At 35.7% G+C, this 21,443-nt stretch overlaps 1 protein-coding gene and 1 pseudogene across 2 annotated transcripts in view; one reads left to right on the forward strand and one right to left on the reverse strand.

Annotated features, from left to right (window-relative positions):
- LOC141844946 (alpha-mannosidase At3g26720-like) overlaps positions 1 to 21,443 on the forward strand; it is an 81,611-nt gene that overhangs the window by 41,574 nt on the left and 18,594 nt on the right. For both annotated transcript variants that reach the window (XM_074732928.1, XM_074732929.1), the window contains 3 exons: positions 13,521 to 13,568; positions 13,665 to 13,784; positions 14,716 to 14,781. In XM_074732928.1, the coding sequence (XP_074589029.1) occupies positions 13,521 to 13,568; positions 13,665 to 13,784; positions 14,716 to 14,781 (234 nt within the window). The remainder of the gene's footprint in view (positions 1 to 13,520; positions 13,569 to 13,664; positions 13,785 to 14,715; positions 14,782 to 21,443) is intronic.
- Positions 8,476 to 9,163, reverse strand: LOC141845333 (uncharacterized; annotated as a pseudogene).

Here is a 21,443-nt window from a genome sequence, read left to right on the forward strand (position 1 = left end):
TTGTTTACTTGGTCTCCACCTCCGCAGAGGTGACTAATCCAAGGATCCACACGCACACACACACCCGATGCACTATGAATCTTCTCCTTCTCGAAAACCTCGAAGGCGGAGAAACCTTTACAACTCTTTAGATCTCCTCAAATATGATATGAAATATTGTTTAGGAGGAGAGGAAGAAAGCAGAAAATAGAGAACAAACAAGTTTTCAGAAGAAGCACAAAAGAATGAAAGAATCGCAAAATTCTTCACTAATTTCATTGAATTTACTAAGTTCACATGTATTGTTCCTAATGGTTCTAAGTTCCACCCTTAATGCCTTAACCTTAGATTTTGATTCAATTAAAGCATTTCTAAGATAAGCCATAGTACGAAAAATAAACTTTTGTTTCTCTCTATCCATTACCTCATCCTCACTTGAGGAGGATTCATTACCACTTGATGACGATTCGTCGCTACTTGATTCCTCGTCACTTGAAGTCTCCCGGTCCCTTCCACGTGCCATGAGCGCCATGTGCCTTGTGATGTGACATGTTTCTTCATCATCCGATGAATCACTGCTTGAGGTATCATCCCATGTGGCTTGGGCCACCATGATTTCCTTTTTCTTTTTATCCTCTTTCTTTATTTCTTTCTTCTTCCTCTTCGGACAGTTTGTTTTGACGTGTCCCTTTTTATTGCATTCATAGCAAATTACGTTAGAATTAGAATTGATCCTTTTTGATTTACCTTGATGTAATTTGATCATCCTTTTGGCATCTCTCTTAGTGAACCCTCTCGTTTTCCCAGTCAACTGTTTAATATAGTGCGTTGCTTCTCTGATTGACATCTCTTCGTCGCTATCAGAAGATTCCTGTTCAGATTCGGATGAAAACTCCTCCTTTTTTTCTTCTTCTTTTTTTTATCTGCAATCAAGGCTATACCTTTCTCTTTTGTTGCCAGATTAGCTTGCTCATGTAGTTGAAATTCACAGAATAATTCATCAAGTTTAACAGCGGATAGATCCCTTGATACTTTATACGCATCAACCATAGATGCCCATAAAGTAGTTCGGGGAAAAGCTTGTAACACATACCTTACAAGATCGCGGTTATCGATCTTTTCACCAATTACATGGAGACCGTTAACAATCTCCTTGAACCTCCCATGCATCTGACTTACATTTTCATTAGATCTCATTGAAAAGGATTGTAGTTGGCTCACCAAGAGATCCTTCTTGGCTCGTCGAGATTCGCTTGATCCTTCATTCAGTTCAATGAGCTTTTCCCATAATTCTTTGGCCGAGTCGAAAGGACCAACCTTGCTCAATTGCTCTTTGGAGAGTCCGCACTGCAAGGTTGTTATGGCTTTCGCATTCGCTTGCGCCTTCTTACATATGTCCTTTGGCCAGTTCTTAATAGGTAGGGTTGTTCCAGTTGCATCTTTCGGTTTTTCGAAGCCTTCTACAACAATAATCCAGTTTTCAAAGTCATTCATTAAATAAAATTCCATTCTACCTTTCCAGTATGCAAAATCGTCTCCGTTGAAGAATGGTGGTCGTGCGGTGCTATATCCCTCTTGGAATGCCATGAGTTGCTCCGGTTGATTGTTAGATCCTCCGAAACGGAACCGGCTCTGATACCAATTGTAGGGTCTAAAGAATGTCCACATCTCCACAATGACATGATATTGTCCACTTTGGGCCTAAGCCCTTATGGTTTTTTTCTTGGGCTCTCCCCAAAAGGCCTCATGCCAATGGAGATACTTTCCATCCTTTTAAACCCATGATCTTTCCCATGTGTTTTAGATGTGGGACTATGTTTGCACATTTGCAACCTAACATAAGTTGCAATGTTGGTGATCTAACTTATGTGGTTTGAGTCTATAGGAAAGTCCAAGAATGAAGTCTTGATAATTGATAAAGTCCTGGAGGCGCGACCTCTTGACAAAGGATGAAGTCCCGGAGGTGAGGTCTCTTGGCAAAGGATGAACCCGGAGGTACGACCTCTTGGCAAAGGGAGACTTAGCACGACGAAGCTGAGGGAAACGTCTTAAGCTAGTGTAAGGAAGGGCATGAGGCTTGTGGAAGATATTTGAAGGATTGCGTCAAGGCTAAGGGCTGAAGAAGAAGCTGAAAGGGGAGTTTCAGCTTGATCAATCGACTGACACTGTTCATGCAGTCTACTGATGGTTGATCAGAAGCACATATAGAGGTTTCAGTTTGATCAGTCGACTAGCACTGTTCATCAGTCGACTGATGCTCGAACAGAAAGATTGGTCGACTCCATCAGTCGACTGGTGATGGTGCAGTCGACTGATAAACAACCGTTGGGCTGCCAGTTGGACAATTAAATACAAATCAAAGAGCCGTTGAAGCCCATCAGTCGACTGACCCTTGGAGCAGTCGACTGATATATGGAATTATATAAAAGTAAAGTTCGACGCCAGAGTTTACAGCAGTTCATTTTTCAGTATTCTGGCACAACTCTCAATCACTGTAATCTCTTTCCTCCTTCCTCAAACTTCACTTTATATTCTGTGAAATGAAGAGGCTGATTCTGTAAGGATTTCTCCGCCTTCAAAGTGTTTTTTGAAAAGGAGGGTTTTTCATAGTGAAAAAGGTCGTTTATGTGTGGATTCTTGGATTAGTTACCTCGTAGAGGTGGATACCAAGTAAATCAACAGGTTAGCGATTGTAATCTTTTCTTTGTTTTTATTTTCGCTTCTGCTAATTATTTTGTAGGAAAATTCAAAGAATTGCTATTCACCCTCTCTAGCAAATGCATCGGTCCCAACAATTATTGCTAGTCTACTTAAGGTAAGAATATATACAACTAATATTACACAAATTACTGCTAATCTACAGCTAATACATAAATTATAGTAAATTAGATCTTGAAATCTTAGCTATAATTTCTATCATAATCTTATCAATTTACAGCCCACAACCTCTGCCATTGATATCCCCCCTCAAATTGATGCTTGATGATCAAAAAGGATCAATTTGGTAACCAGAAAATGATGTCGTCATGAGAAAGAATTAGTAAATACATCAACAGTTTGTTGATGTAGTGATGTGAAGTAGAGAAATGACATGGACATCATATGCTTCATGAATAGAGTGACAATCTACTTCTATGTGCTTGATGCGCTCGTGAAACAATAAGTTAGTGATAATTTAGATAGCACTAGTATTGCCCGTGTGAAGTGGAGTAGATTCCATTTGAGGAAACCCACGCTTATCCAACAGTCCTCAAAGCCAAACAATCTCAGAATGTGCAAAGGACATAGCGCGATATTCAGACTCAGTGGAGGATTTCGACACCCGATCTTGCTTCTTGCTTTTCTAAGAGACAAGAGAGTTACCAATGAATATACATCAGCCAGTAATGGAACGTCGAGTATTAGGACAACCAATCCAGTCAACATCACTATATGCAACCAAGTGAATAGGAGAATTCACAGGAAACAAAAGACCTCTGATAGAAGTGTTTTGCAAATACCGAACAATGCGATGAGCAATAGCTAAGTGAAGGTGTCGAGGCGTCTCATAAATTGATTAACTTGTTGGAGAGCAAAAGAAATATTAGGCTGAGTAATAGTCAGATAATTCAAGCTCCCCACTAAACATCTATATAAGGAGGGATCAGGGAGAAAATCACCCTCATCACGACCATCTTGAAGGCCAGGCAATATAGTTATCTCCTGAATGTATTAATGTTGATTTAAAAAAATACCAGCCACTGTAGAGTTTACCTCAAGGCCTAAAAAATAGTATAACGGACTCAGGTCCTTCATATGAAAAGAGCTTTGAAGATGCTGTTGAAGTTGAGAAATCAATTCAAAGTCAGTCCTTGTAATAATAATATCATCAACATATACTGGGAGCAAAACAATTCTTTTAGTAGCCTTGTAAAGAAACAATGAATAATCATATTGACTCTGGATAAAAGAGAAGCGAATAAGTGTGAATTGAAATTTATCAAACCAAGCATACAGAGCCTGTTTTAAACCATAGAGTGATTTTTTTAGTTTAAAACATCAAAAGAGGGTATAGAAAATAATCTTGGTGGTGGAGTTATATAAATTTCTTCCTTAAGATCCCTATGTAAAAAGACATTCTTAACATCCATCTGTCATAATGACCAACCTTAGAAGCAGCAATAGCTAGAACAAGTCATACTATCGTCTTTTCTGCTACTAGTGTGAAAGTCTCATAATCAATTACATAATCTTGTCGATTTTCGAGTGTCACCAACCTTACTTTGTATCGGTCAGGTGAGTTATCAGATCTCAACTTAATAGAATATACCTATTTACAATCTGTCACCCCCCGGGAGACGACTGTCCGAAAATTTCGGCAGCATCTCCCCTGTAACAATTCACTTTCCCTGAATCCAAATATAATAAGGCCGACATGGCCACAATAAGGCCTACACGGCCACAATCCACACATGTCAAAATGGTACTCAAGTACTAACAATGAAAATAAAATCCACAACCAGTAATTATAATGTGCATACTAAAAATCGAACATGTATAAGACCCTCCATACGACATAGAACACGTTCTGACGCAAATACTGAAAATATAGCAAAAATAAAAAATGGGTGAAGTCAACTCGACGAGGGACTAGCAGCACGGCTCTCCAGACAGACGTCAACCTGAAAAGAATGAAATCAACGGGGTGAGTTCAAAGAACTCAGCGGATATCTAACAGATATGTACAATAAGCTAACTAGCAGTAATAACCATGCCTGTACAGTAAGAAATGCACAACTGAACCACAAAAAGAAAGTTGTACATACCAGAATCATATATATTAACACCACGGCACGAACCCTGCAACAGATTGCAAGGTCGCCAAACCAATGCATAAGGTCTCCTGATGTACCACTAACCCATGAGTGGCAGTGTATGCAGATCATGTAACTAACGACGGGCTCAGACTACAAAGGAGTCGATGATCGCTAGTATGCAATCCTGTAGCGACGGGCTCAGACTATAAAGGAGCCGGTGATCGCTAGTATGCAATCCTGGAGCGACGGGCTCAGACTATAAAGGAGCCGATGATCGCTAGTATGCAATCCTGGAGCGACGGGCTCAGACTATAAAGGAGCCGATGATCGCTAGTATGCAATCATGTAGAGATGGTGCATGACACTAATGCGTATAATAACTACCAGTCTATGCTTAGTAAGAAACAGTATATCAAAACAAAAAAAATTACTACATATCTATCATAAGGCAAGTAAACAAGTAGCAGGTAAAAAGACATACCACCTGATATACACATGAAACAAGTATTAATATACCAGGGCATATATAAAAGCATACAATTATTACTAGCTATAGCGATACTATACATATCAAACGACATATCTAAAGAGATGAGTCGAGATACCCACCTTCCGAAAGTAGTCCGTATCCGCAAAGAAAACCTCCGTCCAAAAATCCGATTCAATATCCTGTAATTAACATAAATAACTTCCTAAATACAACAATACATACATATATATATATATATATATTTCCATCAAATAAAACCTTAGCCGATTTTACTATTTGTTTAATCCCATCCAAATTAACCTAACCCAGAGTTAAATTTATCAAACCATCATAAAACAAAACAGAACTAAAATCCTAAATCCAACCATGCCAAAACCTAATTCGCTTAACACAACTCGGCCAGAATTCTACACAACACCTTCTAGCTCGTTGTTGTTGCCTCCAATTTTAGATATGGATGTCAATAGGGTTATGCTAAATTTGTGAGAGTAATTGTAGTAACCTAACAAAGTTTTTATACTATACTAAATTCTGTTCCAACACTACTAATTTTCTACATATTAGGCTATGCTATTGTAGGCAATATCAACTAACATGTAGATGGATTTCAAATACAAAAGTAAATTCGAAAATTAACATGCATTCAAAAGTTGGGCAATGCTTGAATACACATCTATGTAGAAAGAAAAACTCTTGTCTAGAAGCTTCTCAAACCAAGCAACCGAAATAGCTAAAGGCCTTAACAGGCTATTGCACACACAAAGGAAGCTTAGAGATAATGAAAAAAATGAACTACCATACCTAAAAGACGACTATAGGATGGAGGCGTGCTGGTATGTGTATATGTAATTTTTCTACACTTAAACAAGGAAATGAGGAATATAATTTTGGAAAATATTCATAAAACATGAACGGCTATAGACCTGCTGTATAGCCGGCTTCTGAGGGCCAACGGAGATGGAAGACGGCTTGCCCTAGCTCCTTGCCGTGCCTTGTCTCTGAGTAGCACCGGATGGTGGGATTTCAGGGCAGGACACAGGGAAAAACTAAGGGGAGAGGGGAGAGGGAAGGAAGGGTCGGGCGGCAGCGTCGGGCTTTTGCAGAGGGAGATCAGAGCGATGGCGGGCTGTGCTGGCGATCGGGGTGGCGGCGGTGAAGAGAAGATCGCGTGAGCCGGAAATCGAACAGGGAAATCCCAGTTATAACGAGGAGCTACAGTAACCCAAGCCGGTTTAATCTTAATCGGCACCATTAAACTAGGTTTATTAGGCTAAACCAACTTAAAAACCTAGGGTTTATTATAACGATTGAACCGATTACTGTAGCAAATCGGATTCAATCTTGGTTCGCTTGGTTTACTAACCAAACGACCTCGGATTTGACTCAACCTAGTTTTGTTGGATTCGTCTTCGCAAGACGAATCTTTTCATCTATTTTATTTTATCAAAATCTCTTCCATAACGAACCAATCCAATTTGGTTCGATTTGGTTCAATATCGAACCCATTTTTTTTCACGTATATTACACAATCAATGGGTTTGATACCATTGGGACAAGGAACAATATCCCAAGTATGATTTTCTAGAAGAGCTTGAAGTTCCTCTTGTATAACTTTCTTCTAATATACATATTTAGTGGCCTAAGAATAAGAGGTAGGAACTGCAATATCGGTTAAAATCACAGAAAAACCATACCTATCAGGAGGACGATTGATGTGATTAGATCTTCGAGGCGCCATTGAAGTGGGCACTGGATCAGGGTCAGGAAGGATTTGCGATGATGGGGGCTATTGTCGTTGATAGACAAAATCAGGTTTAAAACACTCAATGGAGGGAGATATATCATCAAAGCTAGGAAGAAGAACACCATTTGAAGGGAGATCTTGCTACTGAAAATAATACTCATGTTCAAAGAAAATCACATTTTAAGAAATACGCAATCGATTAGTGTCAGCATCATAACATAAAAATTCTTTGTGAGTAGTACTATTTCCCATAAACGCACACCTTACTGATTTAGCCGTAAGCTTGTGGCGTTCATGTGAAGGTAAGTGTATAAAGCAAACACATCCAAAAGTGTGTAACATACAATAATCAGGCTGCATACCAAAATGATGAAAGTAAGGAGAATCAAAATTCAATTGTTGAGAAGGTAGCTGATTAATCAGAAAAATTGCAGTTGACAGAACTTCCATCCAAAATCTAGGACGAACTCATGCCTCTAAGAGTAAAGTGCGAACCATATCCAGCAAGTGATGGTTCTTTCATTCAGCCACCCCATTCTGTTGAGGGGTATAAAGGCATGATCGTTGAGATATAATGTCTTTTTGTTGTAAGAAAGTTTAGAAATTATGCGAGATAGGTTTACCACCATTATCAGACCGTAAAACCTTAACGGAGGTGGAAAATTGAGTCTCAATATAAGCCACAAAAATTTTAAAAATAGTTAACACTTCAGTTTTAGTATGTAGAAAATATATCCATGTGAAACAACTATAGTCATCAATGAATGCCACGAAATATTTGTATTGCGCATGTGAAATGATAGGAGTAACACCCCAAACATCACTATGCATAATCTCAAAACCTGAATTAGCATGAGTATGATAAGTAGGAAAATGTAACACTTTACTTTTTTATGGTTTACAAACAGAGCAATCAAGAGATAAACTATTAGAAGAACACTGATTTTTGTTGTCAAAAAACCATGCTTCATCAAATGAGACAATATCACATTATTTGGATGACCCAAACGTTTATGCCAAACGTCGGCCTTATTTTCAATAATAATGGAAGTCAAAGACAGAATTCTAGGAATAGTAAATTACAATGGAAATAATCTGTTCACTTTAGGCCCTCTCGCGGTCACCTTTCCTGACCTCTAATCCTGCACAAAACAACCACGACGAGAGAAATTCATATCACAATTATTATCCACCAACTGCCCAACAGAAATTAAACTAGTAGACAATCCAGAAGAGATAAATATGTGATGAAAGGAAGATCTAATATCACCAATGGCTGTAATTAGAAGATTACTACCATTAGCAATCTAAATATTTTGTTTACTAGTATTCCTCTGAAAATTATGCAGCCAATCAAATGATCTAGTCATACGATTTGATGCCCCAAAATCAACAAACAAAGGAGAAAAAACAATCTTACCTTGACTATGAAGTTCAAGAGTAGAAAATGCTGTGCTGATCATCTGTTAGACCATTTTTGGAGTAGCAAAAGACTGATTTGTGTCACCAATTGTGGCTATAGAACTCATAGCAGCCTGAAAAGCTTGACCTCGTCGATTTTCTGGACGTGTAGGATATTGCTTGATAATGTGTCCATTCTGTTTACAATAATTGTAGAATTTCTTATCACAATTGCGGGCAATATGCTTGAACTCTTTGCAACTATAGCACTGCATTTGTCCCTTTCCTCTGTTCTTCCCTTGAGCGGCATAAGCAACATTAACAATTTCAGATATCTCCTTGGATGAACCTTGAACAGCTTGTATAGCCATTCTTTGTTCTTCATGCAACAATTCTCCAAGATATATATATCCAAGGAAGGGACAAGATTTCTATTCTATAATCCAGCTCATGCAACTTCAAATTCTGTCCACAGTTTCATCAAAAATTAATCGTCATGTCTACCATCTTCATGAATTGTGTGAAGGTTAGCTAAGACCTCTTTAGGTACCTTTGAATAGATAAGACCAGAATATCCACTCCATAGATTAATAAATCTAGAATAATAGTGCTCAATAGGGAGATTGCCTTGACTAAAGTTACTAATCTCAAGTTTTAGTTGAAATGTCTTGCAGTGTTATTTTGATGATATATGCGTGGTAGATAATCCTACATCTCCTTAGCTGCACTAAAGGAACGTAAATTGTTCACCATATGAGGTTCAATAGAAGCTAAAACCCAAGAGATGATTCGAGCATCCTTTGCCTCCCATTGACCAAGTTCTGTATCTTCTTTAGGAACAGGAGTAGACCCGTCAATATGATTCCAAAGCTCCTTTCCTTTCAGAAACATTTTGAACTGAAATTCCCATGCTGCATAATTCTTTCTTGTAAATTTAATAGCCAAAGTCTCCGTAGACATTCTTCCAAGAAATTCTCAATAGTCATTCTTCCAAAAAAATGAAATCTCAAAGACAAAATTGTTGATCAGAAATTAATCAACCTAAAAATTGAAAGCAAACCAGAAAACTTTGTAGGACAAAAAAAACTGATAGTGATTTGAAGATTTAGTTATGAATTCCAGAGGCAGGTTTTGATACCATAACACAATTGATAAAATGGCTGACTGCCTTTTTCTTTAATGATCTTTCCTTTAAATAAGAATTCTTGTACAACCTATTTTAGACAAGAAAATATTTACAACAATTACACTAATTACTGCTAGTCTACTTAAGGTAAGAATATATATAGCTAATATTACACAAATTACTGCTAATAGCTAATACACAAATTATGGTAAAGTAGATTTTGAAATCTCAGCCTTAATTTTTGCCATAATCTTATCAATTGACAACGCACAACCTCTGATATTGATACTATAGTTGACTCTTTCAAAACCTTCTTATTAATGAGAAACCATTTTGATAAAACATGTTAGTTCTACATTAACTAAATATTCTTTTGGTACCTTTTCCCTACAAATGGTTTTAGTCTTGACTTGTCCTCTAGCTATGAGGAAATAGTAACACCTTTCTTATTTTGACCCCTTATAGCCTAAATTGTTTTTGCTAAAATTTACTTGTTGACTGTGTGCTATCATGTTCAAGGATTGTGCCCATAGTCAATTTTCCTAAGGTTAGTTTCAAAGTGTCAACTTGAATCTGTGAAGATTTTTTCTTTAATCCTAATGTCATGTAAATAAATTTTAAAGTGTCCAGTTGACTCTTCAAAGATTCATTTTCAGCTTCTAGTTCTTTAATACTAATGTCATGTCATACAATAAGATGCTCGAGCTGTGTATTAGATGTTCATGATAGAGCTTTAATAAGATGCCTTTGGGAATGCATTTAGCACATGGTGATGAGATGTTGATTTGATATTTGTTCTCTGATACTAATGAGTTCATGTACAATCTTCTAAACTTTTTCATTCTATTTGTTGTTTCAACTAGTCTGAGTCTATCAATCATCAATCAACTAATTCACATCATAAACCCCAAATAGACGATCTTTGGGATTTAGGTTCAGCTAGTCGTTGATTGGAATTCAACTCTAGTTGACTGACACATTTGACTATGACTATTCTATGCTCGAGTTCCCCACGATTGAGTTATACAGTCGGCCAATAAATATAGATCTCTCAACTCCCATAGAGTATTACCATGCCTTGAGGCCTTCTCCCATCATGCTATTCGCTCCTTAAATGGTGGTGCATGCAGTACTAGATGATCGAATTAGAATTTTAATGTATGACAAAGGGTTTAAAGTTATACACTGGAGGTTTTGAAATTTTATGGTATATGATTAATAATTAGAAAACATATCTAAAATGGTTATTTGCATATAAATAGATTAATAATTTTGCATATATATGCAACTGTCAACACTTGACATCACATATGTCATTATTATCTGACGTTGGACAAAATAATGATTATTCTATAGGCTAGTTCTAACAGAAAATTTTTCAGAGAAGATATAGGAAATCGCCAAATATAGAGAATTCTTCTCTTAGTTTAACTGAATAATATTAACTCAAATAAAGATAATGCCCTAAAAGAAACTAAATAATTATTTAAATAGTTTCAAAATCCTCTCAAAACTCTAACGATGCAAAAGATGAAAATAACCTTAACAAAAAGGACTTAAATAATTCAGAGCCTTCAAAAATGCTTTAAACGATGTTTTTTGGGCCTAAGATTGGGTACTTACGGGTTACATCCGATAATAAATGTAGATATCTGAAGTAGCTTCGATTTGGTATAATATGGGCCCCATGATAAGTCAAAAGTTATCATCTCTCAAAATACGATTCCAAATGCTCTTGGATCGTTTTGGTACTTCCGGATCATATGATCCTACAATTCGGATCGCGATTTTGTAAACCATGGTATCAAGTATGTAGATGCAAGTAACTTCATAGAGGAAGTCTTGGTGGCTAGGGAGACTAAACACTAGGCAAAGGAAGTCCCTGTAGGTTAGTAGGAGCAGACATCAAGTAAGATAAGATGTCCTGGGTAAAGGTAAGTCAGGAGAGAACCTTCTAATAAAGAAGGTTGTGAGGAAGAGTCCTTATATTTGGGACGTGCATAGTCTTTAAATAGCTAGGCGATTGACTTGACTAAGAAACCAACAAGAGTTTCAAAGGCAAAATCATACAAATAGTTGATAGGAAGTCAATTGTACTGAGCATTATATATATACACATACATATATATACATATATATTATTTGAATTAGCTTTGTAGTATAGAAAAAATTAGCTTTGGAGCGACCGGAAGACCTTCTAGTCGATCAAAACTTCAAGAAATCACAATATTATCCAGCCGACTGAAAACTAATTTAATCGAATAGAATGGATAAACATTAATTGAAGAAAATTGAAAATACATCATTCCAAGCGATTGGGCGATAAATATCATTCCAGGTGACTGAATGAAAAGGATAAGCATTGGATGCCGAGTGTTATGGTGAATGTGTGGATATATGAGGAGAAATGAGATATTAAAGAAAAAGTCAAGGTCGTGCCTATGAGCAAAAAATCTAAGAGACATGTTTAAAATGGTACGGACATGTACTTAAACGACCAATATATGCTTTAGTTAAAATGTGAAATTATGATAAATACACATATTATACAAAAAAGAGGAAGGCCAAAGTAAATTTGATTAGCAATAATAAAATATGATAAAAATTAATTAAATATAGATGATATAGTAGGGGATAGAGCCCAATGGTGTAGGAGGATCCATATAGCCAATCTCACTTAGTGGGATAAGGTTCGATTATTGTTGTTATGTAGTAAATATAGCAAGATAATTGTTAAGATAGAAAATGATGAACTTCTGTTATGAAAAGTTTTAAGTATCTAAAATTCTTTTTGTAAAAGGGTAGAGGGGTTGATAAAAATATTTTATATAGGTTATAAGCAAGATGATTGAAATGGAGGAGAACATTAGATGTTTGTGATCAAAAAGTACCTCTAAAGTTTTAAGAGTAGTTTTATAAAATGTTGGTTTGACCTATTATGTTATATGAGGTTGAATGTTGGGCTATGAAGTGAGCACAAGAGCAGAAGATAAGAATTGTAGAGATGATATTAAGGTAGATGTGTGGATATATGAGGATGAATATGATAAGAAATGAGAACATTAGAGAGAGTCGGATTGCACCCTATTGAGAGAAATTTCGAGAGACGCATTTAAGATGATTTGAATATGCACTTAGGTGATCAATAAATGCTTTACTTAGGCAATGCGAGATCATAATAAATACTCACATTAAATGAGGAAGAGGAAAATCAAAGAAAATTTGGTTAACAATGATAAAATAGGATAAATTTTAGTTACATATAGATGATGATATAGTATGGGATAAAATCCAATAGCTTAGGAGGATCTATATATCTGACCCCATTGTGTGTGATAAGGCATAGATGTTATTGTCGTATGAATTTCTTTGATTGTGGATTTATTTTTCCTTAGCCTAGTTTGTTGATTTGTTTCTCTAGTTCTTTCATCTTATTTGTTTTTAGTATAAAAGGTTGGTCTACAATTTCATACAATTGGATATGAAAGTAGAGCAATTGAAAACATACCCTATTAAAAAGAATAACTTATTTATTTTTCAGTTATCTAACGCCTTAGTTTGGTTTTTTTATTTTTGTGTAAGATAATGCAAAGATGAGCCTATCAATGTTCAGTGTGTCATCTGTTTGTGTCAGACTTCTTTTGGTTCCATAAAACCAATTTACCATGGTAGATATTTTTCCACATGCTCAAGTTAATTTGTTTGCATGGTCAAATATGGTTCTCTTACCGGGTGCTAATATGAATTTGAATGTAAGTCTTAAACAAATTCATGATCGTCATTGAACAATTTATCAAATAATGCAATGGACAACTGCCATTATTAGTAATGTTCAAGAAGCAATAATTTTGGTCCTTATTCATTCATGCTTCACATAAGGATCAAATGTATAAGGTCATATCAACCTGATAGGTTGGTTCTTCTTCTTGTACATCGGTTATATTTTATTTCATGTTTTAACATGTTACAATTTTAAATATGCAGATCACAAGGCTATACAAGACAAATGAACATGTGGAAGTCGAGTTCATTGTTAGTATCGCCTTTCTTATCATCTTATAAATATCTTTTCTATTTTAATGAATGCATCGTCAATTTTGTTCATTTGAAATATATTGATGGATATAGATTGGTCCCATACCAACTAATGATGGTATTGGTAAAGAAGTAGTAACTCAGTTTACAACAACTATGGACACCAGGAAAACATTCTACAGTGATTCAAATGGACGTGATTTTATCAAAAGAGTAAGCTTCTTCCATCTCCATGACCAATGAATGTTAATGTTGCCATTTAGATTTCCAGAAGGTGTTTGCAAAAGATATATACATAATCAATATATGTAGTTTCCACAAACATGACCTATTTAAATTTGAGGCAATAGTTTTCCAAATAAAGGATGTGGATTTTGTAAAATGATTCCATAAAAAATTCCTGTGCTGTTAATAGAGTTCTCTTTATTATTTGTTGTAGTTTACAGATTCCACAACAACAATCAACATCGTTAATTAACTAAATATTTAGAGTAAGCTACAGTGTGAAAATAATTTGAAGAGATAGATGGGTTTAATCTCACATAGGGTATTGAATTGTTAGATATTATGCTGGTGTCTTATATATGAATGTTATTGTCCTTTCTTTAGTACCATTAGATCCAGACAACTTGGTTTGCAGTGTGCTTCCTAGTAAGGTCATAATTTTCTTTAATCCCTTTAGGGTGGCTGAGAGTTTAATATATTAACGTAACCTCCATAACTGCACCACACCCAACTTTGCTAACTTTACCATTAAGAAGCTCATGCCTTTGCCATATCCAAGTGGAACAGAAGACCATGGACATTGTGACTCTTAATAATGGTATTGTTTTTAAAGATTTTGTACTTCAGTTTCTCATTGCCAAATGCTTTTCTTACATCCTCAAATGTGTAGATTTTGCTTACGAAATTAGTTTGTGAAGATTCTTAGTAGGTGGTAGGATTTTAAGTTTAGCAATGTGCTTTTATGATGTCATCTTTACTTATTTCTGAAAGAGAATTTTTGTGTGGTTTACATTTATATATTTTAGATGAAAATTAAATAGTTTCATTGCTTTTGAAGATTCAACAAACCACAAACTAGAAATAATTGAGACTTACAGAACTTTCTTATCTACTTATATTGTTGTTATTGTTGTTGTAGATCCGTGATCATAGATCAGATTGGAACCTTCAGGTCAATCAACCTGTTGCTGGAAATTATTATCCTGTATGCTTCTAGCCAAAATCTATTATTGTTTGATGTTAGCAATTAATTGTCGACATAGTTCACATTTTTCTCACGTGTGCGTAAGTTTATTTGGTGTTTTTCTTCATTCATCTCCTATCGTTTGGTTTTCTGCTGATGAACAATATGGACTAACACAGCTAAGAGATCATTGATCTTCTATATTTTGGTTCACCTATATGACATAAATATTGAGCTAGCTTGCAAAGAAGTATCATATTTACTCCTTAAAAAACCAGGAGAAAAGTAAGGGAAGATGAGAACTCTTGATCACTTATAGCCTATATTGTGTTAACTGATGAGAGTATGAACTTACGTCAATGGTTTGGTTAAACTTGCATCATTCGATTGCCTAGTCAACTTTGTTGAATTGGTGAGGCTATCAGGGTGGATGCATAGCTAATTGCTTATATTCATTACTTTGTTATCTTAATCACATTAGTATGCGGCGGAATATTAAATACAAAAACTGTTGATTTTCCCTCAAAGTTAACTTATTTAGAATTAAATCTGGTTTTTCTTATAATTTGGATTTTTCTATATGGGATATCTTAAGTTTATAATGATAATTAATGGTAATTTCCTTGGTTCTTAGGAATTTGTTACTATGTTCAGCTATAAAAATCATGAATATATTAGGATGTAGAATTCTCCAATTGAAGTAATGAGAAATGAGATAATTCTTCCTCAAAATCTTCATGGTATCATAGCTAGGTTCTTTGAGAAACACTAGCCTCCCATTCCTAGCCATCCTACATGGTAGGACATGATAACCGAAAAATCTAGTTCTACCTTTGAAGTATCTTGTCATTCCCATCAAATATCTATTCTCTTAAATTTTGAAAATTTTAGAAACTCTGAAAATATCTCGCTTCTCAATACCAACCACAAACTCAATAGGCAAAACTTTCTCCAGTGGTCTCAATCAGTCACGATGTTCTTCTGTGACAAAGATAAAGAAGATTATTTTACAGGGGAGATTCCAATTCCAAAGGATGATCCAAATTACAAGAAGTGGAAAGCAGAAAATCATGGCTCATAAATTCAATGAATGTTGATATTGTTGATAATTTTCTTCTCTATGAGAGTGTATAAGAAATTTGGAAAGCCGTGTGAGAGACTTATAATAGTTTGCAGCACAGTGATGCAATATTTCAACACATTCACTTGTCATTGGCAGCAACTAGACATGTTTGAGAGCCACAGATGGAAGTGCCCGGAGGACAATTGCTCCTTATCACAAAATAATGGAGTAGAAGAGGACATTTAAGCTCCTATTCGGATTAAACAAGAATTTAGATGAAGTTAGAGGTTGAGTGTTAAGAACTAAGCTTATCCTGAGCCTTCGAGAAGCTTTTTCTGAAGCCCGTCATGAGGAAAGTAGGAAAAAGGTCCTGATGAGCAATCAACATCCATGTCCAACATTGGAAGGATCTGCACTTGCTGCCCGTGGTTACCTTCAACAAGATACTCGTCAACAAGGGAAGGAAAGACTCTAGTGTGATCACTGCGCTAAACATGGTCACACCAAGGACACATGCTAGAAGATACACAATAAACTAGATGAGTGGAAATCATCAAAATCAAATTTTGACAAAGATAATAGTGCCAACTCAACCAATGTAGTTGACAAACGGTCAGCCACCATTGAGTCAAGTTCATTCACCAAGGAACAACTTGGAATTGCTCTAGAAGCTTCTAAATAGCACACTTTCTTAACATGCTACTCCTAACCCATCCACCAACATGCATGCACAAGCAGGTAACTCATATTCTGCATTTTTAGTGTGTGCTAAATGTTTAAAATATTGGATGACAGGGGATAAGTCCCTCTTTCATGATTATCAATTATGTCACACTAATTTTACTATGTCCATTGCCGATGGTTTTTTGTCTAAGGTGGTTGGGACCTGATCTATTCAACTCTCACTTGAAATTACTCTCAAATCCATGCTCAAGTCCCTACACTTGAGTGCAACTTAATGTCCTTTAGTAAGTTGACTTGTGATTACAACAGTGCTGAGATGTGCTCTGACTTTATCTCTTCAAGACACCTCAACTTAGGGAAGCCTTAGTAGTGAATAGTGATTTTTCTTAGAGTAGGTCAGTTTGTTATTCCAATCCTAAATTTGTCTTTAATTCAAGTACTAATAAAGATAGTGAAGTTATCTATTGGCACTATCGATTAGGTCATCCAAACTTTGTGTGTCTTGAAAGGTTGTTCCCTCATTCATCAATAAAAGTTAAAAATTGTTTAAATGTGAGATCTGTCAACTTGCTAAACACACGTTCTATCTATCCAAGTGTGCCCTACTGTCCATCAAAACCATTCGCATTAATTCATAGCGATATTTGGGGACCCTCTCAAATAAAAAATATTGATGAGGCTCGGTGGTTTGTGATATTTGTGGATGATCATACAAGAGTCACTTGGGTTTTCCTTATGAAAGAAAAATCAGAGGTTAATAGAATATTCAAAGCATTCAATTCCATGGTCTAAGCACAATTTGATACCAAAATCCAAATTATGAAGCTTGACAATGCTAGGGAGTATTTCGATTCAATTTTAGGTGAATACTTGTCTAGACTTGGAATTGTCCAAGCAAATTCATGTGTTAATACACCCTAACAAAATGGAGTGGTTGGGAGAACAAATTGTCATTTGTTGGAAGTAGCTCGATCTCTGCTGGTGTTCCAAAATGTTTTTGGGAGAAAGCCATTTTTACTTCTACATATCTCATAAATCGGATGCCATCTCATGTCCGAAAATTTGAAACACTATGTTAAGCCCCCATTAAGGTTTTTTCTCATGCTCATGTTCTTTTCCTCTGATCTTCCTTTTAAAATTTTTGGGTGTTCTGCATTTGTTCATGTATACCATCAAAATGGGAGTGAACTTGATCCAAGACTCACAAAATGTGTCTTCATAGGTTACTCCACGAATTAAAAATGATACAAGTGTTTTTGTCTTGACACATGGAAAATACTTGAAACAATGGATGTGACATTCTTTGAATAAATTCCTTATTCCTCCAAACCTGAAATTCAGGCGGAGGAAATTTAGCTTTGGAGTTAGGATTCCTTCTAGAACCAACTAGAAATCAACTCAACTAACCAGCCAAAAAATTTATCACCAAGTCCAGTCCGCGAACCTAATCTTACCTCATCTAAACCTTTATCTAAACATTATTAGTTCTCGACCAATATTCCTCCATCAAGTCTATCCAATTCATTGTCAGTTGCTAGAGAATTTCAGGTATTTATCAGGAGAAAAAGCAAACTCAGGAGGAGATTGAGAATTTGGTGCATCTCACACCTGTCCAAGAACTTGAACTTGACCCAATTACTATGGAAACTAGTAGAGAAGGTGAGAATGAAGTAGAACAAAACAAATCAGAAGAGAGTCTAAGTCGAAGATGATTTGGAACTACCTATTGCCTTGAGGAAAGGTACTCAAACTTGTACTCAACATTTGATCTAGAATTTTATATCATATGCATGTCTTTCTTAGTCCTATTGAGCATTTATTTCAAGGTAGGATAATGTTTAAATTCCAACAAATATTCAAGAGACTCTTAGTCACCCGAGTTGGAAACAAGTTATTCAAGAGGACATTATAGCTTTGGAGAAAAATAGAACATGAATTATTAATGAACTCCCACCGGGAACGAAAACTATGGGTTGTAAATGGATCTTTACCTTGAAATATAAGGTAGATTGGAGCATTGACAGGCTCAAGGCTCAATTAGCAGCAAGGGACTTTAATCAATCCTATGGTGTTGATTACCAAGTGACCTTTGCTCATGTTGCGAAGATCGACATCGTTCGAATACTCCTCTCATTAGCAGCAAACTTGGAATGGTTATCCTAAAGAGGAAGTAGTAAAAAAACATGGATTTGTTTAGTGTCAAGCTGATTATACTCTCTTTGTGAAGCACTCTTTCGGGAATAAACTAACCATCCTCATTGTATACATAGATGTCATCAATTCTAACAAGAGATCATGAGGAAGAGTTATTGAAGATTTAACAATCCTTGACAGATGAATTTGAAGCAAAAGACCTTGGTCTTCTATGGTACTTTCTGAGTATGGTAGTGGCTCGATAAAAAAGATAAATATTTATCTCTCAGTGAAAATAGACTCTGAATTTACTCAAAGGGATTGGCATGCTAGGATGTAAACCTATAAGCACCCCTATGAAAGCTAAGAGGAAGGATTTCAAGTAGACAAAAGAACACATCAATGCCAAGGCTCATTTACCTCTCCCATACTCGTCTAGATATTGATTTTGCAGTGAGTGTCATAAGTTAGTTTATGAATCGTACAACGAAGGAACACATGGAAGTTGTATACTGAATTATCAGATATCTAAAAATGACTTTGGGAAATGAGTTAGTATTCAAGAAGAATGAATATAGAGATAGTTTATACTTCGACGAAGACTGGACATAGACAGGAGGTCAACTACAAGATATTGCTCATTCATCTGGGGTAACCTTATAACATGGAGAAGAAACAATTTGTGGTTTCCAAAAGTAGTGCAGAGGATGAATTAAAAGCCTTAGTCGTAGCAATTTATGAAGAAATATGGATCAAGTGAATTATGACTGACTTGGGGATAGAGTTTGAGAAGCCGATTAAGTTGAAGTGTGTTAATCATGCGACTATTAGCATCGCAAATGATCCAATTTATAGCCGAGAAGATTGAAAACTCGAAAGTGCAATTGATCTACACTCTTACACAAGAGCAACTCGTAGACATCTTAACAAAGGTGTCGCTAGTACCTAACTTTGAGAAATTATGTAACAAATTGGACATGTACAATATGTACTATCCAACTTAAGGGGGAGTGTTGAATTTCGCTCAAAACCTATTTAGAATTACATTTGATTTTTTTATTATTTAGATTTTATCCTATAATTTGAATTTTTCTATATTTGATAATCTGGATTTTGTTTTATAATTTTAATTTTTCTATATGGGATGCCTTAAGTTTAGAATGATAATTAATCGTAATTTCTTTGTTTTTTAGAATTTGTTACTATGTTCCACCATGTAATTCATATATATATTAGGATGTATTATTCTTCAATTGAAGTAATAAGAAATGAGATAATTCGTCTCAAAAAATCTTCAAAAACACAAATAAACATTTGTTGACACTTAGCTTTTACGTGGTTTGAAATTCTTGATTCCTACTACACAACTTATGACTCGCTAGTAACTCACTCTTAGCTCCCCTCTATCTTTTCTCCTTCTCGGTTACCTTTTGGAGGTGGAGAAATCTCTTATAATCGTCATTTACAAAGAAAAAAAATACAATAGATTAAATAAGAACAATTACAAGATTGAAGCTTTTCTTTTGGCTTGCTTTCACTTGCTTTACTTGGTATTCAATTACTCAAGAATGCTACCAAAGTCTTCTCTTGTATGCCTTCTTATACCCTTCTTGTTCTGAAGAGCCACCAACTATTTCTGTCAGACTAGTTAATTGCTTCCTTACCCTAATCAATTGATTTCATGTCTGCTTCAGTTTTATGTATGCAAAGGATAGTTGAGTCAAATGGACTTGCATTTAGTTAATTGGTTGACTCCTCAATGGAAAACTTTAGTCAACAAATCTAGTGTAGCTCCTAGATTATCTAATGGCTTTTGCCAATCTTTGCTAGATCAACGATCTTCTTCTAATTTTTTTTGTATCATTGGTCGAGTTGATTGCCTAGTTTATTCCACCATTAGTCGACCAAATCTAACTTTCATTAATAGGACCATCAACTTTGACTAAATCTAGGGTGGACTCCTCATTTTTCCAATAGACCATATCTCGGAAAACTTTCTTGTTTGCATAATATCAGTCAACCTTGACGTATCAGGTCTTTTCCTTACAAAGAGGCCTAGTCTCTGGAACTTCATCAACTGCCCAATATTAGTCAAACATGACTCACCATAATTTCAATCTGTTAATAGACCTTACCTCTAGGATATTTTCTACTAAGAGGCCTTGCCTTTAAGATTATCATCTGCCCAATATTATCCAATCTACTTTGACTTGATTCGCCTTAGATCCATTTTGACCTACTAAGACTTCCACTTGCCTAACCTTAGGTCTACCTCGATCCATTAATATTTCAACTTGCCTACATCTATTAGACCTTTCCCTTGTCAATTCCAATTGGACTTTCTACTATCAACACCAATTGAACTTTATCTGATGCCAACACTTGTTAAACTTTATCCATTGTTAGTGCCTATTGGACTTTCTTTATTATCGACCCTTATTGAATTTCTCAATTGCTAAGTGTCTAGTCAATATTGACCCATTTGGACTTTATTCATTGTTAAGTATTTTGTTAATTTTAACCTATTTGGCACTATACAAGCTTAACATAGTTCTAATTTAACCACTTGAGTCAAATGTACCTTTGACCAAGCATATAGACAAACATAGAAGCACTTTGGTCTAACACACCAAACCAAATTGGAGCACTAAAGTGGAGCATGATTGCATCAATAGCCTTTACTCCAAATAGAAACTTTTTATTGTTAGTAGAACATCTTAAATTGACTCCCTAGTCAACTCAACATATTAGTCGTCTCGATTTAACCCTTAATCGATCGGAGCATCACTTACAACGCCAAAAC

The sequence above is a fragment of the Curcuma longa genome, chromosome 14, assembly GCF_044706935.1.
Source record: "Curcuma longa cultivar G26 ecotype Majalengka, Jawa Barat chromosome 14, ITB_CL_G26_1.1, whole genome shotgun sequence".
NCBI lineage: Eukaryota > Viridiplantae > Streptophyta > Magnoliopsida > Zingiberales > Zingiberaceae > Curcuma > Curcuma longa.